This window comes from Eriocheir sinensis, chromosome 60, assembly GCF_024679095.1.
Source record: "Eriocheir sinensis breed Jianghai 21 chromosome 60, ASM2467909v1, whole genome shotgun sequence".
NCBI classification, from domain to species: Eukaryota; Metazoa; Arthropoda; class Malacostraca; order Decapoda; family Varunidae; genus Eriocheir; species Eriocheir sinensis.
The window spans coordinates 10,007,851-10,032,468 of record NC_066568.1 but is presented as its reverse complement, the minus strand read 5'-3'; the positions used below and the strand labels follow the sequence as shown (position 1 = coordinate 10,032,468).

General features: G+C 45.9%; 1 protein-coding gene and 1 long non-coding RNA gene across 6 annotated transcripts in view; one reads left to right on the top strand and one right to left on the bottom strand.

Annotated features, from left to right (window-relative positions):
• The window catches only part of LOC126985939 (uncharacterized), a 21,482-nt gene extending 8,804 nt beyond the window's left edge, over positions 1–12,678 (top strand). Inside the window, exons 8-18 of one of the 4 annotated variants that reach the window (XM_050841534.1) lie at positions 746–877; positions 1,180–1,299; positions 2,156–3,013; positions 3,222–3,357; positions 4,907–5,010; positions 5,607–5,770; positions 6,165–6,422; positions 7,310–7,424; positions 8,623–8,733; positions 11,242–11,511; positions 12,554–12,678. In XM_050841534.1, coding sequence (XP_050697491.1) covers positions 746–877; positions 1,180–1,299; positions 2,156–3,013; positions 3,222–3,357; positions 4,907–5,010; positions 5,607–5,770; positions 6,165–6,422; positions 7,310–7,424; positions 8,623–8,733; positions 11,242–11,511; positions 12,554–12,619 — 2,334 coding nt within the window. In that variant the 3' untranslated portion in view covers positions 12,620–12,678. Of the gene's footprint in view, positions 1–745; positions 878–1,179; positions 1,300–2,155; positions 3,014–3,221; positions 3,358–4,906; positions 5,011–5,597; positions 5,771–6,164; positions 6,423–7,309; positions 7,425–8,622; positions 8,734–11,241; positions 11,512–12,553 lie in introns of all 4 variants that reach the window. The other 3 variants (XM_050841533.1, XM_050841535.1, XM_050841532.1) reach the window with 3 other exon arrangements.
• A 5,426-nt stretch (positions 12,679–18,104) lies between these two features.
• Positions 18,105–23,750, bottom strand: LOC126985938 (uncharacterized). 2 transcript variants are annotated; one of them, XR_007739187.1, is made up of 3 exons: positions 23,619–23,750; positions 22,729–23,260; positions 18,105–22,597 (listed from the first exon to the last, which is right to left on the bottom strand). It is a non-coding gene; the product is annotated as an uncharacterized LOC126985938 (long non-coding RNA). The 2 variants fall into 2 exon arrangements; XR_007739186.1 differs by having other exon boundaries at positions 18,105–22,676; positions 22,749–23,260.
• Positions 23,751–24,618: the final 868 nt, after the last annotated feature.

The window sequence follows — 24,618 nt, the reverse complement described above, 5'->3', positions numbered from 1 at the left end:
ATATATTGTTATGTGTGTGTCAACTATTTCCAAACGCTGAAAAGGAGATCAGTTGGATTCTGATGAGTGCCTTTTTAGGGTCATGGTACAGAAAGTGAGTCATACTACCACCTGGTCAAAAACTACCCACAGAAATGACCCAAACTCTGATGAAAGCCTTGTTGAATATGTGAGCTTGCTTAGAAATATGTCCCCTTGATGCTTCCACCCCTCACATCAGCTATTTCCAAAGGTCAAAAAGGAGATAAATTGTATTCTAATGAGTGTCTTTTCAGGTTCATGGTACAGAAAATGAGTCATACTACCACCTGGTCAAAAAACTACCCACAGAAATGACCCAAACTCTGATGAAAGCCTTGTTGAATATGTGAGCTTGGGAGCCAAAATGCTTAAAAATATGTCGCTTTGGGTAATGATGGTGGTGTCACTGGGGATGTGGCTGACCTCACACTGTTTGTTCCTTTGGCGCAGGGGCTTCGTGGTGCAGTGGTTAGCACACTCAGCTCACAACCGAGAGAGCCCGGGTTCGATTCCCGGGCGGAGTGGAAAAATTTGGGCGGCTTTTCCGATACCCTACGCCCCTGTCCGCCCAGCAGTGAATGGGTACCAGGTGTTAATCGGGGGTTGTGTCCCATCTCCTGGGATCTGTTCCCTTCTTTAATTCCTTCCCCTCCTGTCTCTCTCCGGCATATGACCACAGATGTTGCGCCGACTAAAGAAACTTTCCAACTTTCCTTTGGCGCAGCAATGCAAGGTCCACCGCCGCACCACACACAGCAAGCAGCGCGAGGCCTGCGTGGAGTGTGACCGCACCTTTGGGGACAAGACCAATCTCATGCGACACAGACTGCTCGTACACCACCACCTCAAGCGATGGGTGAGTGTGTGTGTGTGTGTGTGTGTTTGTTTGTGTGTGTGTGTGTGTGTGTGTGTGTGTGTGATAGATAGATAAGAAGGAGAATGATATTGATAAGATTGACAGATACGTAGCCAGGCTTGTAAGAGTGTGGTGCAGGTGTGTGGTGTGTGTGCCTAGAACTTGCACATATAATCAGGCTTGTAAGTGTGTATTGGTGAGATGTGTTGCTGTGTTGCAGGTGTGTGGTGTGTGTGCCTAGAGCTTGCACATACATCCAGGCTTGTAAGTGTGTATTGGTGAGATGTGTTGCTGTGTTGCAGGTGTGTGGTGTGTGTGCCCAGAGCTACGCCTACTCCCAGGACCTGCGGAAACACCTCCTCAAGAAACACAGCTTGGCCTTCCAGACACTGAATGCTGCCACCAAGAAGACAAGACATGAGGTAAGGCATAGATGTGACTATTGATGATGAGACAGCAGACCAGAGCACATAGTAATGGGGTTAAGTTGAATAGGTTTAGGTTTCAACAAGGACATAGGAAAAAATTGGTGTGCCATAGAGTGGGTGGTGAGTGGAACACAGTTGCTATCCATGTACAGGGGCCTTGTTCGCCCTCGTATGGAGTATGCATCATATGTAGGGGGGGGGCTCCACTCACACAGCTCTTCTGGACAGAGTGGAGTCTAAGGCTCTTCATCTCATCCTCTTACTGATAGTCTTCTACCTCTTAAATTCCGCCGCCATGTTGCCTCTCTATCTTCTATCGATATTTTCACGCTGACTGCTCTTCTGAACTTGCTAACTGCATGCCTCCCCCACTCCCTGTGGCTTTGCCATACATGACTTTCTACTCAAGCTCATCCCTATACTGTCCAAACCCCTTTTGTAAGAGTTAACCAGCATCTTCACTCTTTCATCCCTTAAGCTGGTAAATTTTGGAACAATCTTCCTTCATCTGTATTTCCTCCAGCCTATGACTTGAACTCTTTCAAGAGGAGGGTATCAGGACACCTCTCCTTCCGAAATTGACTTCTCTTTCTGCCACTCCTCTCTAATCTTTTTAGAAGCAATGAGTAGTGGGCTTTTTTTTCATTATTGTTTTCCTTTTTTTTTTAAGCCCTTGAACTGTTTCCTTTGCTGTAAAAAAAAAAAAGAAGAAGCATAGAGGAATCAAAAGAAGTATAGAGGAATAAAGAGAAGCATGTAAGCTTGTCTCAATAAAAAAAGGTATCACATGTCCTTACAGCAACACACACCTTCACCTTACCTGTCTTTGCTAACGGGGGGTGGCTTTCAGGTGTACGTGGTGCCAGAGGGGGGGGTGCCGGGCATGACCAAGGAGGCGAGGCAGACCGTGGAGAGTGTGTGTGAGGTGGAGCGGCGCAAGGTGGAGCAGGTCTTGGCCAGCACCCACAACTCACTAAGGGACTCCACCTCCACCTCCACTAGTACCAACACCACTACTAGTATCAACACCTCCACCACCACCAATGTCCCTCTGAATAGGGTGCCATGTGTGGAGTGTGGCACTGGGTTACCACAAGGCCTGGGGCAGTGTGGAGTGTGCGGTGGTGGTGTTGGTGGTGGTGGTGGCGGCGGTGGTGTTGAGCCGCAGGTGGTGTTTCAGTGCTCAGTGTGTGGTGTTAAGTATGGCAGCCAGGCCCAGTGTGTGGCACATGTCACCACCACACACTGCTCACACCCACCACCACCACCACCACTCCTACCACCACCATCCCCACCACCACCACCACCACTGTTCCTGGCACCACCACCGCCACCACCACCGTGCCTCATACAACTGCCAGTCACTCTCCTACCACCACCACCACCACCACCAGTGAAGGCAGATGCAAGTGTGTTAGTACAGTGCCCCAGTGTTGGCACTGTCCCCCCACTGTCCCTGCTGCCAGTGCCACCCAGCCTAGGGGAGAGCCAGGCACTGTGCACCATTACCTTCACTGCCCAGGGTGAGGATGGGGTCATGCCACCACCACCACCTCCCTACATCACCACCACCACCACCACCCTCACCAATAACACCTCTTTTCTGGTGGTGACTCCTGCCTCATCTACCACCACCACCACCACCACCACCAGGCCTGCACCTCCACCACCACCACCACCACAGCCAGCACCAGTCCTGGATGACAAGGTAAATGTTAAGTTTGTAGGATTGGAAGGAATGTGTGTGTGTGTGTGTGTGTGTGTGTGTGTGTGTGAGAGAGAGAGAGAGAGAGAGAGAGAGAGAGAAGAAAAAGAGACAATATATATATCTGTAGGTAGAGGGAAAGATTTTTTAAGTCTGCTGACAGAGTGTGTGTGTGTGTGTGTGTGTGTTTCAACAGTTTTCTTCTACTCAGGTGTATGAAGGGCCTCAAAGAACCACCACCACCACCAGTACTACCTCCACCTCCACCACCACCGCCACCGCCACCACATCCGTCGCCAGCGTGCTCTTGGCCCTGGCGGACCCTCCTGGCATCATCTTCTCAGCAGGTCAGGTCACAGGGGTCAGCTGGGGGTGGTGGAGTGCACTGTGCCACTCATCCAGACAGACCTGAACCTTAATTTGCATTCCTGTGTTTCCTCTTCCTCTTTCCCCTCCCTAGATTCACTACTTCCTGCTTCCCCAGTGTTATTTCCCATGGCTGACCTCCCTCCCTCTTACCCTTCCCTCCTCCCTCCTCTGTCCTTTCCCTATTTCCTCTCCTTGAGTATTCTTAAAGTGTGGAAGCACCGAGGCTTTTAACCTCTCCGCTGCGATTGTCAGGGATTTGGCTTTTACTGGTAGCCTGGTAAAAATAGTCCCAGGTCTTTCTCTGCCTCTCTGGTGGATGGTGGAGTGTTTCCCATGTTGTGTTGGTATGCTGGACTTGGTATGCATGACTTTACATTTTCTTCATTGAATTGTAGCAGCCACTTTTTGTTCCATTCCTGTAGCTTGGTGAGGTCTTCTTGTAAGAAATCTGCAGTCAAAGGTTTAAGTTACTGGGGAGGAAGCAGTGGCTGATGTTATGAGCCACCACCCCTTCACTGTGAGCAGCAAGCACTCTCTACCCTTGCCCCCCAAGGTGGTAAAAGATTGGAAATCAAGGCACTGTGGACATGGGCACTCACACATACTCTGGCACAGTGCAACAGGTGTCGGCAGTGGCCAGCTACTGAGGGAGTGGCCTGGGCTGTGTCCAAGAATGAAGTTGATGGAGTCTTTCTGGCAAGAAGGATCACGGGGAAGTTTCATGTTGTAGTCTCAGTATTTACCATTGCCAACCACTGTTCTTTTCTCCATCCCCCCCACAGCCTCCATCAGCTCAACAAGGCAAAGCAGCATGCTGGCGAGTCAAGATGGTGGTCCAAGACAGTCTGGTGTGACCTGTACTGTGGAGAACTCTGCTGTAGGAAATGTGGCTTGAGGTGTGCTGCTTGGGTGGAAGGTTGCTTGTATTCCCTTTCCTCTCCTTACCACACAGAGGACCATTGTGTTGAGCTATACTGTGAGGAACCCTGCCCTAGGAAACATAGCTTGAGGTGTGCTGCCTGGGTGGACGGTTGCTTGTATTTCCTTATCTCTCCTTACCACACAGAGGACCATTGTGTTGAGCTATACTGTGAGGAACCCTGCCCTAGGAAACATAGCTTGAGGTGTGCTGCCTGGGTGGAAGGTTGCTTGTATTTCCTTATCTCTCCTTCCACACAGAGGACCATTGTGTTGAGCTATACTGTGAGGAACCCTGCCCTAGGAAACATGGGTGTAGTATCTGTTCTGGTGCCTTGGTGGACAGTTTCTTGTATTTCCTTACCTCTCCTTCCACACAGGACCATTGTGTTGAGCTGTATTGTGAGGAACCCTGCTGTAGGAAACCTGGGTGTAGTGCTGGTTGTGGTGCCTTGGTGGATGGTTGTTTGTATTGCCTTTTCTTCTTGCCACACAGAGGACCATTGTGTGACCTGTACTGTAAAGAAATCTGGTACAGGAAATGTTGCTTGAGGTGTTGTGGTGCCCTGGTGGATGGTTCTTTGTATTTCTTCTCTCTTTGCCACACAGAAGACCAATGTGCAGTGGAGGAGTCTGATGCCAGCCCTGCCACTGCATCCCATCGCCCAGACACTAGCGGGGACCAGACTCAGCCTTCCACTGTGTCCTCGCAGGTACTAATGAAACAATGGAGGCATTCGAAGGAGAAGGGACATAAGGGATAAAGGGCCGTATCTTTAAGCATTTTGGCACCCAAGCACATATTGGACAAGGGTTTCATAGGAGTTTAGGGCATCTCCAGCTGTAGTTTTATGACCCTGGTAGGAGTTTGACGCTTCTTCTGTACCATGAACCTATTAAACATTTCAGCACCCAAGATAACATATTTGACAAGGCTTTCATAAGAGTTTAGGGCATTTTCAGGGGTATTTTGATGACCCTGGTGGTAGTTTGACCCTTCCTCTGACTCTGTACCATGAATCCAAGCACACATATTTGACAAGGTTTTCATAGGAGTTTAGGGCATTTCCAGGGGTACTTTTATGACCCTGGTGGTGGTTTGACACCCCCTCACTCCCCTTCTCCAAACACCTTAGTTATTCAAGTCACCATTTCTAGTCATGTAAAGATCAATTTCTTTATCTTTTACATTAACTTCTGTTTAAAAAATGACCTCTTATTAGTTGCAACATTTTGTACCTGTAACACCACTATTCCATTCTCATTTATTATCTGTTCTGTTCATCAACAACACCAACAGGAGGAGGAGGAGGAGGAGGTGGAGCAGGATGGAGGTGCAGGTGGAGGTGGAGGAAAGGGAGGTGCATCAGTGAGGGAGGTGAGCGTGGAGATCATGCACCACCCAACACCACCCGTGATGTACACCAAAACTCCTCTCAACACCACCAGCGCAACACCACGCAACACCCATAAGTGAGTGTGTGGAGGGTGTTGGTAACTAATCTTGTATCTCTCTCTCTCTCTCTCTCTCTCTCTCTCTCTCTCTCTCTCTCTCTCTCTCTCTCTCTCTCTCTCTCTCTCTCTCTCTCTCTCTCTCTCTCTCTCTCTCTCTCTCTCTCTCTCTCTCTCTCTCTCTCTCTCTCTCTCTCTCTCTCTCTCTCTCTCTCTCTCTCTCTCTCATTATTATTATACTTTTTTTCTTTCCTTCTTTCTTTCTTCCTAAATACTGATACATTCATTGACTGACCTCTTTTTTCTTTCTTTCTCTCTCCCTTTCTTAATTCCTAAATACTGATTGATGCACTGACTGACTTTCTTTCTTTCTCTCTCTATTTATTTATTTCTTCTTTTTCTTCTGTGTCCCCAGGAAGGTCATGGCAGATGGGAGTCATGAGGGGTCAGGTCAGGGCACGACCGCCACTCTACCCTTCAAGTGTGGGACATGCGGGAAGCCCTTCAGGTCATCGGGTCAGCTCCGGAAGCACCAGCACACACATGGCGGGCGGCGCTACGAATGTGGTGTGTGTGCCAAGCCCTTCACCGAGAAGTACAACCTCAAGACGCACATGTTGACGCACACACAGGAACGCCCACATGTGTGTACCCTGTGCCTCAAGGCCTTCAGGTGTGTGTGTGTGTGTGTTTACCTAGTCATGATATACAGGAAGTGCATGTATTTACCTAGTTGTGATTTACAGGAACGGAGCTATGCTTGTGCGACCAAGCCACTGATACATATTCTAGTCTAGGGTGTATCAAGGTCACAATTAATTTCCTTGCCATGTCCTCATTAAGGTATGTGAACGCTGCTCTGATGTTCCTCAGCAGGTTGTGTCTCAGTTGATATTTTATTCACATGTCTTTCTGGAGACAAATTTTCTGTGATCATCACTCCAAGGTCTTTTTCTTCTTGTCTAACTTATCCTTACCCAACTTATAATGTCCCTCTACTCTCATTCCACTCTTTCCAAATTCAATAACACTGCACTTTTTGGTATTAAATTCCATTTCCCACTTCCTGCTCCACTCCCACACTGCGTCCAGGCCTTTCTGGAGCAGCAAGCAGTCCTCCTCTTTTTCCACTCTTCTCATTATCTTAGCATCATCGGCAAACAGACTCATATAGCTATCCACTCCTTCTATCATATCATTAACATATACTGCAAACATAATTGGGGCCAACACAGAGCCTTGCAGACATTTTTCCAACTTGATTTCCTGTCTCTAATAGTTATTCTCATCATCCTGTTCTTCAGAAAATCCTCCATCCACTTTAAAAGTCCTCCTCCTAATTTACCCACTGTGTGTGTGTGTATGTGTGTGTGTGTGTGTGTGTGTGTGTGTGTGTGTGTGTGTGTGTGTGTGTGTGTGTGTGTTATTGAATCTTGTGGTTGTTTTATGGAGGGTAACATTACTTTTTTTCCTACACACACACACACACACCACACCACACCACACCACACCACACACACACACACACACACACACACACACACACACACACACACACAGGTATACCCGGGATCTGGCAGAGCACAAGAGGGCCCATGAGGGTGCTAAGCCACACCGGTGTACAGAGTGCAGCAGAAGCTTTGTGCGGCAGAGGGACTACGCCAGGCACTACAGGGTGAGGCAGCATGTTAAATGGCTCTAGGAATGCTGATTGATGACCTGGCTCACTTTTTTTTCCTTTTTTTCTTCCTCAGTACTGTTTGATGCAATGAGACTTTGTCCCTTTTCTTTCTTTCTTTCTCTTGCTTACTTTATCCCGGATACTGATTGATGCACTGACTCACTCTGCACCACTCACCTCTGTATCTCAAAAACTATTCATCACAGTTAAAAAAACAATAACACCATTGGAAAGAGGAGGCCAAGATCTATAAGCCTCTCCTGCGAATGTACAGGCACGTTCAGGGGGTGTTGCCTGTGAAGACGTACATTTATACATGCGCGACGGTCAGCTGTAAGGCAACTACTGAGTAGATCTCTTGATGATGGGGTTCTGGCAGGGCAGTATTGCCAACTGCAAAATTTACAACTATTTGGTCAAAATATCAGTCATGTGATAGGTGAAGCTATGCAAAAATGCCACTATATTGGACAAGAACATCCACCAGTTGCTCGTCCGTAGATTTTCCGCGCTAGGCTGATATGATTTTCCACCAAATTTACTGGAAAACACACTGAATTGGCAATGCTGTGGGGTGAGAAATAGTGTTGGAACACTCTCATACACGGCAAATTTGAGTGCGACTGGAGCTCGCAGCGAGCATTTAGCACCACCGGCAATTCTATGTTGATTATTATGTAAAGGATGTACTAATGTAATGTGAAGTCTTCCATCAATAGACTTTTACTCTAAACAGGAATTGGAGTGCCAGGGTGCGGTGGAGTGTTGCTATACCCAGCACCTTGTGTTTCAATGGGAAGAGGGACAGGAGTGTCAGGGTGGGGTGGAGTGTTGCTATACCCAGCACCTTGTGTTTCAATGGGAAGAGGGACAGGAGTGTCAGGGTGGGGTGGAGTGTTGCTATACCCAGCACCTTGTGTTTCAATGGGAAGAGGGACAGGAGTGCCAGGGTGGGGTGGAGTGTTGCTATACCCAGCACCTTGTGTTTCAATGGGAAGAGGGACAGGAGTGCCAGGGTGGGGTGGAGTGTTGCTATACCCAGCACCTTGTGTTTCAATGGGAAGAGGGACAGGAGTGCCAGGGTAGGGTGGAGTGTTGCTATACCCAGCACCTTGTGTTTCACTGGGAAGAGGGACAGGAGTGCCAGGGTAGGGTGGAGTGTTGCTATACCCAGCACCTTGTGTTTCCGCAGGAGCAGCACAGTGCCACCAGACACCAGTGCCGCATTTGTGGAGCCTCCTTCAAGCGCCGCATCTACCTGGAGAATGTACACATGCGCACACACCACCCACAGGCACAGCAGGTGAGGTGCACCCACCCACACCTACACCCACCCACCCACACACACACACACACACGCACACACCTAAATTATTTTATAGACATGTGAACGGCAAATTAAAGAATAGAGAAACAATCGATAAACTGAAAATGGATGGAACTACATATGAAGACCCAGCAGAGATGGCAGAAGTGATGAACAATATCTTTCATAGAGTTTTCACAAAGGAAGACGAATTCGTACAACCAGGAGAGAGGAAGGGTTATACAGGAGATACAGTTAACGATGCAGGAGGTCAAAGAAAGCTTGAACAAGCTGGATGTAAGAAAGGCGACAGGGCTGGATAAAGTATCAGGGTGGATCCTGAAAGAATGTAGTGAGCAACTTGCAGAGAAACTGCACTCCATAATGAGCGCCTCCCTGAATGAAAGAAGGGTACCACAAGATTGGAAGAGAGCAAACATGGTACCAATTTATAAAGGAGGAAAGAGAGAGGACCCATTAAATTACAGACCAGTATCACTCACTAGTGTGGTTGTGAAGATATGTGAGAGGCTAGTTAAAAACAGGTGGTCGGATTTTTTAGAAAGGGAGAGAATTATCTCGGATTACCAGTTTGGATTCAGGAGAGGGAGATCGTGTGTCACCAACTTGTTATGTTACTACTCAAGGGTGACAGATTCAATACAGGAGAGAGAAGGCTGGGGGGATGGAGTGTACCAGGACTTGAAAAAGGCATTCGACAAAGTACAGCACAGAAGACTAATTTGGAAAATTAAAAATAAGGGTGGAGTGGGTGATGGACTGATTAAGTGGCTGGAGGACTTCCTAACCAACAGGGAAATGAGGACAATAATTAGGGACAGGGTTTCCAACTGGTGCCCAGTGAGGAGTGGGGTCCCGCAAGGTTCGGTGTTGGCGCCACTAATGTTTGCTGTTTATATAAATGATATGGTGGACGGAGTGACCAGCTATGTGAGTTTGTTTGCAGATGATGCAAAGCTATTGAGATGAGTGAATGATGTGAAAGACTGTGAGGCATTGCAGAGGGACCTGGACAAAATATGGGAGTAGAATGGTACATGGCAGATGGAATTCAACCTTGGGAAATGTAAAAAAATAGGGTTTGGTAGGAGTGGTAGAAGATGTGAATATGATTATAAGATGGGAAGTGAGATAATATGCAGAGGAATGGAAGAAAAAGATTTGGGAGTGACTATCTCAGGGAACATGTCACCGGACAAACAGATCAACAGGATAACAGGACAAACTGTGAATTTGCTGAGGAACATAAGGACGGCATTTGTGTATTTGGATGAGGAGATGATGAAGAAAATAATAGTTACAATGATAAGGCCAAGGTTGGAATATGCAGCAGTGGTCTGGTCTCCTCACGAAAAGAAGAATATAAGAAAGCTGGAAAGAGTACAGAGAATGGCAACTAAGATGGTACCAGAACTTAGGGATCGGACTTACGAGGAGAGACTCAATTGCATGGGGCTCACAACCCTGGAGAGAAGAAGAGAAAGAGGAGACCTGATAGCGGTGTACAGGGTGGCGAGTGGGGTGGAGAATCTGGACAGAGTGAGAGGGAAACAAGAGGACATGGAAAGAAGTTGAGGGCGACCACGTGTAGGTGAGATGTGAAAAAGTTTAGCTTCCCAAACAGAAGCATTGAGCTGTGGAATGGACTGGAGGAGGAGGTGGTTTGTGCAAGAAACATTCATGATTTTGAGGAAAAGTTGGATAAGAGCAGATATGGAGACGGGACAGCACGAATGTAGCTCTTTTCTCATATGTCACAACTAGGTAAATACACACATACACACACACACACACACACACACACACACACACACACACTTCAACTGGTAGGGCTATAGTGGGATTTTTTTCCTTTTATGCCCCAAGCTGAAGTGATGGGCAGCTGTGAGAATGGTGGAGACAAGATGGGCCTGGTACTGTGCCCCTGTTTTTGCTGATACTTCAATACCCATTAAAGATAGAGACAAAGAGATAGTACGGTTGGACAGAAAAAGTATCTGACTATTATTGTTGTTCCTATGAAATATTCTCTGCTATGATTAACAAACGAATAAAATGCAAAAATACGTATACAAAAACTATACCCAACTATTTTGACTGGGTAATTGATGGAGTGACTGGATTTAGTTAACATGAGAGAAGGGTATCAAGACACCTCTCCACCTTGAACTGACCTCTCTTCTGGGCTCTCATTCCATTTTCTTTTGTCGTAGCAGCGTATAGCAGACTTTATTTTGCTTTTGTTTTTACCCTCGAGCTGCTGCCTCCTTCGCTGTAAAAAGAACAAAAATAGACCCAAGTGAAAGAATCAGCAGCCCCGAAGTAGCTTGGTAGCCTAACTTAGATTAATAGTAGTAGTAGATTTAGTAGATTTAGATTTAGTAACAAAAGTAGCCCAATTTTCTACTTGTAGCCCAATTAAGTAGGAATGGTAGACTAAGTAGATTTATATTTAACAAGATAAGTAGCCCAATTGCCTTCCAGAGCACCATTGAGGAAGGGAAACAGAACGAAGGGGAGGAGCAGCAGCAGCAACAGTCACAGTCACGGGCACCGGCGCGGGCACAGTCCCAGAGTGTTCCGGGCAGCCCCAGGGCCAAGGAGGGCGAGGGTGGCCATATCTGTCGCATCTGTGGCCGCACCTTTGCCCGCGCCCGCTACCTCACCTCACACCTGCACACACACTCCCGCCGCGCCTCATACGTGTGCTGCCCAAGGTGTCCACGTATGTTTGTGTCACAGCAAACCCTCAAGGTGGGTGCAACAAACCTCTGCTTTCTCAACATCCCTTCCATAACTTTGCTCCCCCTCTCTGCACTCTTATCTTTAACCTCCTTGCTGTGATTGTCAGGCATTTTGCCTTCACTGGTAGCCTGGTAACATATAGTCTCAGGTCTTTCACTGCCTCTGTGGTGGATGGTGGAGTGTTTCCCATGTGGTATTGGTGTGCTGGATATCCTCTCTCAAGGTGCAGGACTTCACATTTTTTTTTCATTGAATTGTAGCAGCCACTTTTTAATTCCTGTAGCTTGGTGAAGTTTTTTGCTAGGAAATCCACAGTCAAGGGATTAATCTCCTCGCTGGCCATTCTGTTTCTGCTGCGATGGCCAGTCATTGCTGTACTCCTGAACCCACAGTGATAAACCCTCAAGGTGGATGGAACAAATCTTGGCTTTCTAAACTGACCTACAACTTTGCTTTGTCTCTGCACTCTCATCATCTTTAACCTCCTCACTGTCCAGTCTGTTTCCGCTGTGATGGCGTAAATTTTACAAAATTTCAAAAACACATATTGTGCTTGTTTTCAAAACAAATGTGTCTCAAGAAAACATCATTTTTATTCGAAAACTATAAGGCAAAAGACAAATTTTGACACTAAAATCATCTAGCTTGTTGCAAGTGGCTACGAGTTATCAACTTGTCAACTTTTTATCCACTTTTTGTCCAAAGTCACCCCGGTTTACAGTACTTAGTTTTAGATGACACCTGCGTCGGTATTCTTAGATGTTTCCGCCTCTCACATTAACTATTTCCAAAGTCCGGAAAGGAGAGCAGCTGGGTTTTCATGAGTATTTTTCATGTTCATGGTAGAGATGAAGGGGTAAACTACCACCAGGGTTATTAAGCTACCCATGGAAATGCCCAAAATGCCTATGAAAACCTTGTTAAATATGTGTGCTTGGGCTCTGAATTAAGAATACAGCCCCTGGTATTTTGAGTGTGCTGAGCATGTCTTTAGTGTACACTGCCTCTGCTGCTGCTGATTAAGGTGGCACTGTTTGTATTCTGATTCCAGGTGCACCAGGACACCTTCCACAGGCAGGATGGAGAGCAGCAGCAGCAGCAGCAGCCATCATCCTGAGGGCTGTGTGGCGACCATCCTCCCTTGTATTCAGGACAAATACACTTATCACAACACAATTACTTTTTTATATTAGTTTTCACATTTTCTGGTGTGTGGTAAGCAGTTTTCACATTTTCTGGTATGTTTGGTAAGCAGTTTTCACGTTTTCTGGTATGTGTGGTAAGCCTTTTTCACATTTTCTGGTGTTTGTGGTAAGCAGTTTTCAAGTCTTCTGGTATGTGTGGTAAGCAGTTTTCACGTTTTCTGGTGTGTGGTAGGCAGTTTTCACGTCTTCTGGTATGTGTGGTAAGCAGTTTTCACATTTTCTGGTGTGTGGTAGGCAGTTTTCACGTCTTCTGGTATGTGTGGTAAGCAGTTTTCACGTTTTCTGGTGTGTGGTAGGCAGTTTTCACGTCTTCTGGTATGTGTGGTAAGCAGTTTTCACGTTTTCTGGTGTGTGTGGTAAGCAGTTCACTTTTTCTGGTTCATGCTGGTAAGATGAATGGCGAATGAAGTGACCCAGAAAGTTTCTATTCAAAATGCTCTTAGGTCTGTGGGTCAGGTTGATGGGGCTGAGGAGAGGAATTATGCCAGTCACTATGGAGACATCCTCATTGGTGCATCTCAGGCTCACAACTGGTGGCCATTACTAAAGTCTGCTCTGTTTGGTCCTGATTCAGTAACTCACCCGTCAGTAAGCCAGGGGAGACTTTGCCTAATGCAGCAGAGAAAACTGACCTTGTCCAACTTTTTTTTCAAGCCAACAGGGTAATGAGGATGTTGTTCTGCTTAATTCTTGTTGTCTCACAGCCAAGGAAGCTGCTCAGGAACTAAAACAAAACAAAAAGCCTGCCATGTGCTGTCTCCTCTACAATAAACAGAATGAGTGTCCAGAAGAGATGATGTCAATTTCAGAAGTTGTTTTGTTGTTGTTGCCTTTTTCTGTGTGTTCATCCTCGGCCTGGCCGTGGGGGTAAATATTACAGTTCTGTACGTGTGCCAACACCTATGTGTTAAAGAGGGTTCTGAGGGAGCCATCTGTTGAGGCCTTTACCGTGACATTCTGTTGCCGGGAAACACTTATCTCTGGTGTCAGCCATTCCTCAGAGCTGTCCCACACACAGCCTGGCCTGATGAACCCTTCCTGGCAAGAAGGAGCAGTACTCCCAGGCCAGGGCCAGGCAGGCACTCCACTCGGACCCTGCTGCTGGTGCCTCAAGGCTGTTGCAGCAGGTGCCTTCAAACCATGACAAAATGTTCAGTAATCTTTACATTTTCTCTATTCATGGAAGCCCTGATTTGGAGGATTCTTTGTCTATTGTCTATTAGAGAGAGAGAGAGAGAGAGAGAGAGAGAGAGAGAGAGAGAGAGAGAGAGAGAGAGAGAGAGAAGGAAGGTTTAATATAAAAAAGGAAGAGAAAAAATAAAGGAGGAAAAATAAAATAAAATTATTTAAGGAGAAACAAGGAAGGAAGGAGAAGGAAAGAAAGGAAATAAAAAGGAAGATGAAAAAAAAAAAGGAAGGGGAGATGAAAAATAAAAGAGGAAAAGAGAAATAAAGAAGGAAGAAGGAAAGAAAGATAACAAGTAATTAATAAGAATAATATAAATAAAGAAATAAGAAAAAAAGTATCAGAAGGGAAAGATGCTCACGGCCTCAGAAAATAAACTACTATTATTGTTATTGACGATTAAAGCAAAAAAAAACTATCCATAACTATTCTCCCAAAACTAGTAGGCTATTGACTGAGAACACTTTATTTAGGCCTTTAAGTACGGGGTGGCTGAAGACTTCCTGAATTTAACCTGAAGAACTAAGAGGCAATAAATATCATAGGCCTACAAACTGTGCTGATAGGAATAGTCTCAATAGTATACAGGGTTGCTAGAGTAGTAGTAATAGTAGTAATAGTAGTTGTAGTAGTAGTTGTGGTAGTAGTAGTAATGAATAGTACTAGCTACAGTTATACTTTATTGCCTCTCATCCTTCCATTTTTGTCACATTATTCTCCAACTAATCTTTTTCACTAAGTTTTGTTAGCGCAGAAATTTTAACCGGTAGCGTTTTTCTTTTTTTTCTGTGTTGCCTAGCTATAGCGCCGGTAGGCTGTCCTGAGGGGCCTCTTAGTGGCGCAGACGATTTTTATTTATAGTGGCTGCCGTGATGTATAGATCAAAATGAGGACAACATTATAAATTATTGTTTACAAAACTTTCATTCATATAAAGATATCACGAGAGGCCGTGCTGTACCATATCATGTGATTGACAACTGCATAGTGTATATGTACAAAAACAACAACAAAAAAATGCAAAAAAGCCTACGAGAACACGTGGAGACCGTTGTGGTTTGGGGCAGAACAAGCTGAACCAGATCGTCTATAAATTATGTCCTTCAGCTGCATAACAAGTTGCCGTTGTGTTTTTACCGCGTATATAATTCCTCATCCTTGACGATTTTAGTTGGCTCATCCAAATTTCACCAGTAATTATAGTTTTACATGTCTTTTACAATCACTGCTTCATTAAGTTATGTAAAAACACCTTTCTGTTGACAAGCAAGAATCAATCATAGAAAAGCCTCCCCTTTTACGTGATATTTTGTGGTGTCGTGGCGTGGTGGCGTGGCGAGCCGGGGGCGTGAACTCAGTGGAGTGACGATGGTGTGGCAGGCTTAGAGACACAGTGGACGTGTCGATATAATGTATAACACTTGATGGAGCCTTGAGATAAAATGCCCGTGGACAACGAGCGTGTGGGACATGAGAGTGAGGAAGGCGAGGGAGAGCTAGCTGTGTGTGTGTGTATGTGTATGTGTGTTTATACTTTGTAGAGGAAGGTATACAAGATCAGAGAGAGAGAGAGAGAGAGAGGTAATAGGTAGGAAGGCGAAAAACACTTTGACGTTGTTTGAAAGAAAACGGGAGTTGGAAGCAATTCGTGTTTCATGGTGTTTCGGGGTGCTCGACTCGGTGGCGGGAACGACCGAACACTGTGATGCGTGAAGAGTGTTAGTTGTCGGAGGGGAAAGTGATAGCGAGGAATACTAGCAAGAGTAACTGTGTAATATTGATGCGTAGGAACGACTGGAGGCCGAGAATAAAGGAATCCGCCGATGATGATAACTATTGTAGGAACAGAACGAGGACTAGGATGAAAGGACGAGGACGAGCCAGACGAAAACAAGGACGAAGAGACACGAGGGAGAGTATTAAAGACGCTAAGATGCGAGGAGTGGTAGTAGTAGTAGTATAGATAAGATTCGTGGCCTTCACTTGTGTATAGCAGAGAGAGAGAGAGAGAGAGAGAGAGAGAATTACATACTATCCATGTCAGACCCTATGACATACCGTTTTTCGCAAATATCTGTCAAACGAAGACTCGGATCAGCATGGGACTTTGGCACAAATTGTTTCACACACTCCGCTAATTTTTGACGCTATTGTGCAATGCCAGATGCGGTTAATTATGGCGTTTACTCTTGACTGTGATGGCAAAACCTGCGTGAGCCACTTACACATTCGAACAAGTGAGGCGTGACGTATTTGTGACGTGTATCCATCCTCCTTCTCCCCCGCACTCTCTCCCCCCGCCCTCTTTCTCCCCCATACCTCCCCCCCCCTCCCTCTCTCGGTGTACATGCAATGTGAAGCGTTGCACACATATGACTTGTCTACAATGGCGGATAACTCGTAAGTATATGCTCAGTATGGTCTGGTGTTTTATGCACAAGATCGTGATTCCTGCTCCAGCTTAATTGGATGTTGCTTAAGTGCTGTATGAGGTTTGTTTGGCAATTATACAACCATTGAAAGTTGTACGAGTATATGACCCTCCTTCCCACAGGGTACTACTACTACTACCACTACTACTACTATTAATAATAATAATAATAATAATAATAATAATAATAATAATAATAATACTGCTACAACTACTACTAGTACTACTACTACTACGGTGCTACTTTGGCTTAATTGTTATCTACGTGTCATGAATCTACTTTGGTATGCGATCTACACTTTATATCGCGATCTACGTGTCATGAATCTACTTTGGTATGCGATCTACACTTTATATTGCGATCTACGTGTCATGAATCTACTTTGGTATGCCATCTACACTTTATATTGCGATCTACGTGTCATGAATCTACTTTGGTATGCCATCTAAATGGTTGATGGATGGTCTAGATCAGTGGTTCCCAACCTGGGGGCCATGGAGTAATATGAAAATTATGGTTTTGATTCTTTTAAAGTCAATTTTCATGCAGTTTTTCTAATGCACTGCAGTACCTAAAGATAATTATCTCTTACATATCAATAAATTGGAATCTTTCCATATAATGTTCTGGTCCTATAGCTATTGGCACCATTACACAATTCATAACTAGCAATAACTGAATCTGAAAAGATGACAGACACTGAATGGGGCCATGGAGATTATTATGTACTGGTCGGGGGCCACATAATAGAAAAGGTTGGGAACCACTGGCCTAGATGGTCTTGAGTGACTCTAGAGTCTAGAGGGTAGTAGAGATGGTAGAGAGGTAGTTAAATCCCGGCTCAACAATGTACAAGAACAAGGAAAACACTTGTCGTGGTTTCGAGAGAATGTCTGGTTAGAGTGTCGAAGCTCCGGTCCCGAACAAGGAAAACACTTGTCGTGGTTTCGAGAGAATGTCTGGTTAGAGTGTCGAAGCTCCGGTCCCGAACAAGGAAAACACTTGTCGTGGTTTCGAGAGAATGTCTGGTTAGAGTGTCGAAGCTCCGGTCCCGAACAAGGAAAACACTTAACCAGTTATTCAGACGGAAGTCACTGATGGCTCAATAATCCATTCCGACGACTGGCCAGCTTACTCTACTTTAAACCAAATCAATTTTCGTCATTTTTCCGTAAATCATCAGCAGTATTACGTCGATCTTAACACCGGAGCACATACACAAGGAATTGAAAGATCCTGGCTTGATGCTAAGATTCGTATATTGAGAAAAAAATGAGAGGCTGCAGTCAAAGAATATCTCAATCGCACCTAGACAACTTATGTTGGCGGGTGATGAGAAAAGAAGCTGATGTATGTGCTGTTTATCGCTAGAATATTATTAATAGAATTTTTAAAATTATTTTTAATAAAATCTTCTGTTATATATATGTTATATCATATATCATTTCAAAATAAAATTTGTACGGTGTAGGTACTGTCCGAAGTTCCGATACTACGAAGATGGGCAGTGTCCGGTACACCTCTTGGTGCTCGCTCTTCTCTGTGTGTGAGTGATAGTTACTAGTGATAGTTGTCCCGTGTAGTTCGCTTGTTTGCCTGTTGGTGGGGGCGGAGCAGGCCTATTGTTAAGGGTCGTGACGTCATCCTGCTTCGCCTATTGATATGGTAACAGTGTTTGTTCGACAGACTGTTCGACCGTGTGAAGTTCAGCTCGGGTCCTCAGTTCACCTCAGGTCCTCAGTTCACCTCAGGTCCTCAAGGTGATAGGACGTGCTCGGGCTAGCTCTTGGGTTGACCATGTCTGGTGGGATGAGTTACAGTGGTGCAGTGAAGGGAGGAGGCGGGGCCGGTGGGGGTACAGTTGAGTTAGTAAATTCTCTCTTGGAGAGAATTGAAGAGTTAGAAAGGATTGTGGAGGCCATGAGGAAGGAAAATCGAGTCCTTCGTTCATCAGGACCTCAGACAGGTGATGTACATAGTACATCGTCACAAGATGGGGGCTGGCAGGTAGTCAAGAGCCATGGAAACTGCTTAAAGCTGAAGAGGACCAATCCTGCGGGTGTGGAGTGCCGCAACTCCTTCCAGGCTCTCTCTGAGCTGAGGGAGGGAGTGAAGGAGCAGGAGGTGAAGGAGAGGAGGGCAGATGACAAATCCCTGCCCAGGGGTAACATTTTGGTTGTTGGGGATAGCCAGGTCAGGTTGTTAGATAGGGCCTTCTGTGCTAAAGATAGGACACGTAGGACAAGGGTGTGTTTTCCTGGGGCGGGGATTAAGGATGTCAGCGACAGGGTAGAGTCGTACTTGCATGTCAGGCGAGGGAGTCAAACCCATCGTCTGCCTGAGCGTGGGAGGGAGCGACATAAGCAGGTTAGGTATAGTGAGTAGCTCCTGCATGCGTCGCTACATTGAGGCAGTTCGAAGAATTACAACCAAAGGCGGGGTTCCTGTGGTGTGTGGGGTTCTGCCAAGGCGGCGGGTTGGTGCCATTTGGATGTCCAGGGCTATTTCATTAAACTGCAGGTTGGCAGATTATTGCAAAGCCAATGGATGGAAATTTGTCGACGCCTGGGACAGTTTCTTTGGCAAGAACCACCTATACCAGAGGGACGGGGTTCACCTTTCATGGGAGGGGGTACAGATCTTGTCTGATGCCCTTGAACGTGGAGTGGGGGCCCTGCAGGTTTTTTTTTAGGGTAAGTAAGAAGGGGCCTAAGATGGCAATATCAAGTGGGAGCACTAAATGTAGTAATAATAATAGCGGCTGCAGGGTAAGGCAAGGGTTAGACCTGAATGTGTACTATACAAACAGTAGAAGTATTAGGAATAAGATAGATTTATTGAGGGGAAAGGCGTGCGTAGAGAAATTGGATATGATAGCTATCACAGAGTCATGGATAAACACTGCAGACAGACACTTTCTCCCAGAATTAGAGATTGAAGGGTATAAGTTATCCCACCAAGATCGAATAGGCAGGAAAGGGGGTGGGGGCGCACTCTTCATCAGGGACAATCTTAAGTGTGTCATTAACAACTCGGTCAAGGAAGATAGCAATACAGAATCCCTCTGGGTTGAAACAATAGGTAGGAAGGAGAAGCTTGTCATCGGAGTACTTTACAGACCACCCAACCTTACCAGGGACAGTAGCCAACCCCTTTTACAAGAAATCAGTAGGGCGTCAAGATATAGGAATGTGTGTGAAATTGGTGATTTCAATTATAGGAACATAGAGTGGGATGCTTTATCCGGAGACCAAGAGGCACAGGATTTGTTAGATGTGATGCAGGATAGTTTCCTTAAGCAGTTAATTAGAACACCAACGAGGGAAGAAAATATTTTGGATTTGTTGTTAACAAATAGTGAGGACATAATAAGCAACATTGAGGTTGGGGATTCATTAGGTAAGTGATCATAAGGAAATTAGATTTAATATTAAATGGGAGGATAGAGTCAGCAGTAACAACACATTAATACCTGACTTCAGGAAGGCAGACTATGAGGGGTTAAGAAAACAGCTGCAGAAGCTTAGGGGAGTGAGATCAGAAGTAGGTCAGGACCCAGAGCAGGGAGGGGCGGTAATCTCTGGTGAGGTCACTAGTCTGATCAGTAGCTTGGAGGGTGAGTACAATAGTCTGGTCAGGGAGATTAAATTAGGACAGAAACCGTTTATACATCACAGGGAAGTCAGGTCAACAGACCGAGATGGATGACAGACAGGCTAAAAACTGAAATAGGAAGGAAAAGAGGAATATATTGTTACGCCACCCCCCACATACAATCATTCACATACAGCACATTCATAACACTATGTTAGAATTAAAAGGGGGGGAAACTCACTTAAGGGATAGTTACAACGATTTACCTAGAGCAGTAAAGAAAAACATACGTATGGCAAAACGTAATTATGAGATTAGAATTGCCAGGGAAGCAAAGACCAATCCAAAGGGCTTCTTTCAGCTTTATAAGACCAAGGTTAGGGATAAGATAGGGCCGCTTCAGGAGAATCACTGATTGATAGTGATGAGGAAATGAGCGAGGCGTCAAATAGATATTTCTTAACTGTATTTACCAAGGAAAGATTAGATGATATACCTCAGGGAGGACAGATCTACAAGGGAGAAGAGGTAGAAGAATCAACCGACATCAACATAAGTAGGGAGCTCGTGATGAGACAGATGAACTTTTCCCCAGGGTAATAAAGGAATGCGGAACAGAGATAAGTGGGCAGTTAACAGAAGTATTTAGGAAGTCACTAGACACAGGGGTGGTGCCTGTTTCATGGAGGCAGGCACACGTTATTCCAATATTTAAGAAGGGAGACAAATCTTCTATGGAGAACTATAGGCCGATTAGTTTGACGTCAGTTATAGGTAAAATGATTGAGTCAATAATAGCTGATAGTATTAGGGACAATATAGACAGACAATTTAATTCACGACTCACAGCATGGGTTTACTCAGAGGGGTTTACTAAAGGAAAGTCGTGCCTCACTAATCTTATATCCTTTTACAATAGAGTATACGAGGCAGCTGACAATGATGAGAGCTATGATGTGGTTTATCTTGATTTTAGTAAGGCCTTCGATAAGGTACCTCACCAGAGACTGTTAAATAAAGCCAGGGCTCATGGGATAAGAGGGAAGGTATTTGATTGGAGTAAGGCGTGGATTAGCGACAGGAAACAGAGGGTTACCATTAACGGTAAAAAATCCGAATTGGGTAATGTTACCAGTGGGGTTCCTCAAGGTTCAGTTTTAGGCCCGCTTCTATTCATTATCTACATCAATGACATAGACAATGGGATAACTTGTGACATAGGTAAATTTGCAGATGACACCAAAATAGGACCCATTATTAGGACAGGGGAGGATGCTAGAAGACTGCAGGAGGATCTCAACAAACTGTCAGCTTGGTCAGAGAAATGGCAGATGAATTTTATCACCAAGTGTAGCGTACTTAGTGTAGGAACACGCAATCCATTACACGGGTATAGTTTAGACTCCACAGCGATAGGCAGGTCTGAGTGTGAAAGGGATTTGGGAGTGTTAGTGAACTCTGACCTAAAACTAAGGAAGCAATGTATTAGTGCGAGGAATAGGGCTAACAGGGTATTAGGCTTTATTAACAGGACGGTAACCAACAGGAGTGCAGAGGTCATCCTCAGACTCTTATTTAGCGTTAGTTAGGCCACACTTAGATTATGCTGTCCAGTTTTGGTGCCCACACTACAGAATGGACATCAAATTGCTAGAATCAGTTCAGAGGAGGATGACCAAGATGATTCAGGGGCTGAGGAACCTCCCGCCCTCACCTACAAGCCCTGTCCAGGGGAGAGGGGTGATGATTCGGACAGTGGGATTGTCCGGCCATAGCACTTACTGTAAAGTGTATGGGAGTGAGTGCCGCGAGATTTTGTGTGAATATGCAAAACTTTGTTGCCTTGGCCCACAAAGGGACAACCACGCCCTCAGCTGTTATTTTCGATGCAAGTCCGATTTTGGGTTTTTTTTTGCATCTCTTATGTAATATTTTCAGGGTGTATCGTAAGCTCTCACTTCAAAAACGTGCTAAATAGCGAGATGTAAATTATTTCGGTGACGCAGCGATGCCCGGCGAAGGTGTTGCCGTGTAACACGATCACCCGTGAAGCCTCGTGCTGGAAAAGGAGTGTGACCACACATTTGCTTTTTATAGAGTCGTGATGATTCGGACGGTTGATTTTTTCATGATTTTTATTAAATTTAGATCAATTTAAACATTATAGGTGTTGCAACGGTTATAAAAAGGTTAATTTGGTTGATTTATATTCAGATCTTATATATATGCTTGTGAGAAGAGAAGGAAGGCATAATACCAAATTTTTTTAGATATTTCTTGTAATTCTCCTTTTATTTTTTCCCCTCTTAATATTGAGAGGATACTTTTGTCCTCATACAAATCTTTTGTAGAAGATATAATCTTGTTTATTAGCCAATCAAACTTAAGTTATATTAATATTATGGCGAGTATTATGAGTGTCCGTACCATCCCACCTCCCTGGCCGAACCATCATCACGGCTGGGGACGATTTAGAAACTTGTCTTTCATCACCTACATCTGAAAACTGGAAATAGCTACGAGTGTCATATTAGCAGCCTACAGAGCCAAATGATGGAGGAACATTTTGAGATCAGCAAAATTACACTACTTCTTAAATTTCGTTTTCTAGAAATATTTTTCTAAAAAGTGTCCGAATCATACCCGTTATCCCGTACCCGCCCACGTAACTGCTGGACCTGGTTCGAATCCCGCCCTCACCTACAAGCCCCGTACCCGCCCACGTAAATGCTGGACTAGTTCGAATCCCGCCCTCACCTATAAGCCACGTTATTAACAAGCCCCGTACCCGCCCACGTAAATGCTGGACTGTTTGAATCCCGCCCTCACCTACAAGCCCCTTCCTTAACAAGCCCCGTACCCGCCCACGTAAATGCTGGACTGTTTGAATCCCGCCCTCACCTACAAGCCCCGTCCTTAACAACCCCCGTACTCGCCCACGTAAATGCTGGACTGTTTGAATCCCGCCCTCACCTACAAGCCCCGTCCTTAACAACCCCCGTACCCGCCCACGTAACTGCTGGACTCGGTTCGAATCCCGCCCTCACCTACAAGCCCCGTCCTTAACAAGCCCCGTACCCGCCCACGTAAATGCTGGACTCTGTTCGAATCCCGCCCTCACCTACAAGCCCTTTCCTTAACAAGCCCCGTACCCGCCCACGTAAATGCTGGACTCTTTCGAATCCCGCCCTCACCTACAAGCCACGTCCTTAATAAGCCCCGTACCCGCCCACGTAACTGCTGGACTCTGTTCGAATCCCGCCCTCACCTACAAGCCCTTTCCTTAACAAGCCCCGTACCCGCCCACGTAAATGCTGGACTCTTTCGAATCCCGCCCTCACCTACAAGCCACGTCCTTAATAAGCCCCGTACCCGCCCACGTAAATGCTGGACTCTGTTCGAATCCCGCCCTCACCTACAAGCCCTTTCCTTAACAAGCCCCGTACCCGCCCACGTAAATGCTGGACTCGGTTTGTATCCCGCCCGCACCTACAAGCCCTTTCCTTAACATGCCCACGTAACTGCTGGAGTCGGTTCGAATCCCGCCCTCACCTACAAGCCACGTCCTTAATAAGCCCCGTACCCGCCCACGTAAATGCTGGACTCGGTTCGAATCCCGCCCTCACCTACAAGCCCCTTCCTTAACAAGCCCCGTACCCGCCCACGTAAATGCTGGACTCGTTCGAATCCCTCCCTCACCTACAAGCCACGTCCTTAATAAGCCCCGTACCCGCCCACGTAACTGCTGGACTCTGTTCGAATCCCGCCCTCACCTACAAGCCACGTATTAAAAAGCCCCGTACCCGCCCACGTAAATGCTGGACTCGGTTTGAATCCCGCCCTCACCTACAAGCCCCGTCCTTAACAAGCCCCATACCCGCCCATGTAAATGCTGGCCCCGGTTCGAATCCCGCCCTCACCTACAAGCCTCGCCCTTAACAAGCCCCATACCCGCCCATGTAAATGCTGGCCCCGGTTCGAACCCCGCCCTCTGCTGCATGTTACAAGTGACCTCGCCCCCACCCCAGCGTAACCAGTGTGTCACATATATACAAAGGAAGGGGCCTGTGAGACTTCAGTGACCTCCGGCAGCACTTCGAGGTCAACATCACCACCTCAGAGTCCTAAAGTATACATATAAATTATACGTATGTGTGGTTGTGGTGACTAGGGATGCGTGGTTGTGGTGACTGACTCAGCGCCTATGTCCTGTCCCCCACACCCAGGAGCTGCCGTGACAAAGGCCTGACTCAGCGCCTGTGTCCTGTCCCCCACACCCAGGATGATTGATGTTTCCTTTCTTCACTTTTCCTTTTCTTGTTTTCTATTTGACCCATCTCTCCTCCTCCTTCTCCTCCTCCTCTTCTGTCTATCTTCATCCCTTTCTTCCTTTTAATAAGTCTAAGTTATCCTTTGTGTGACGTTCTTTCTGGTGGTCAAATCTTGCATCCCATTTCCTATCGTCCATTCTCTCTCCTCCTCTGTCTTATCTTCATTCCATCCTTCCTTTTAATAAGTCTAAGATATCTTTTGCTTAATTAACGTTTATAATTCTTTCTGGTGGTCAAATCTTGCATCTCATTTCCTATCGTCCATTCTCTCTCTCTCTCTCTCTCTCTCTCTCTCTCTCTCTCTCTCTCTCTCTCTCTCTCTCTCTCTCTCTCTCTCTCTCTCTCCATCCCGTCCTTCCTTTTAATTA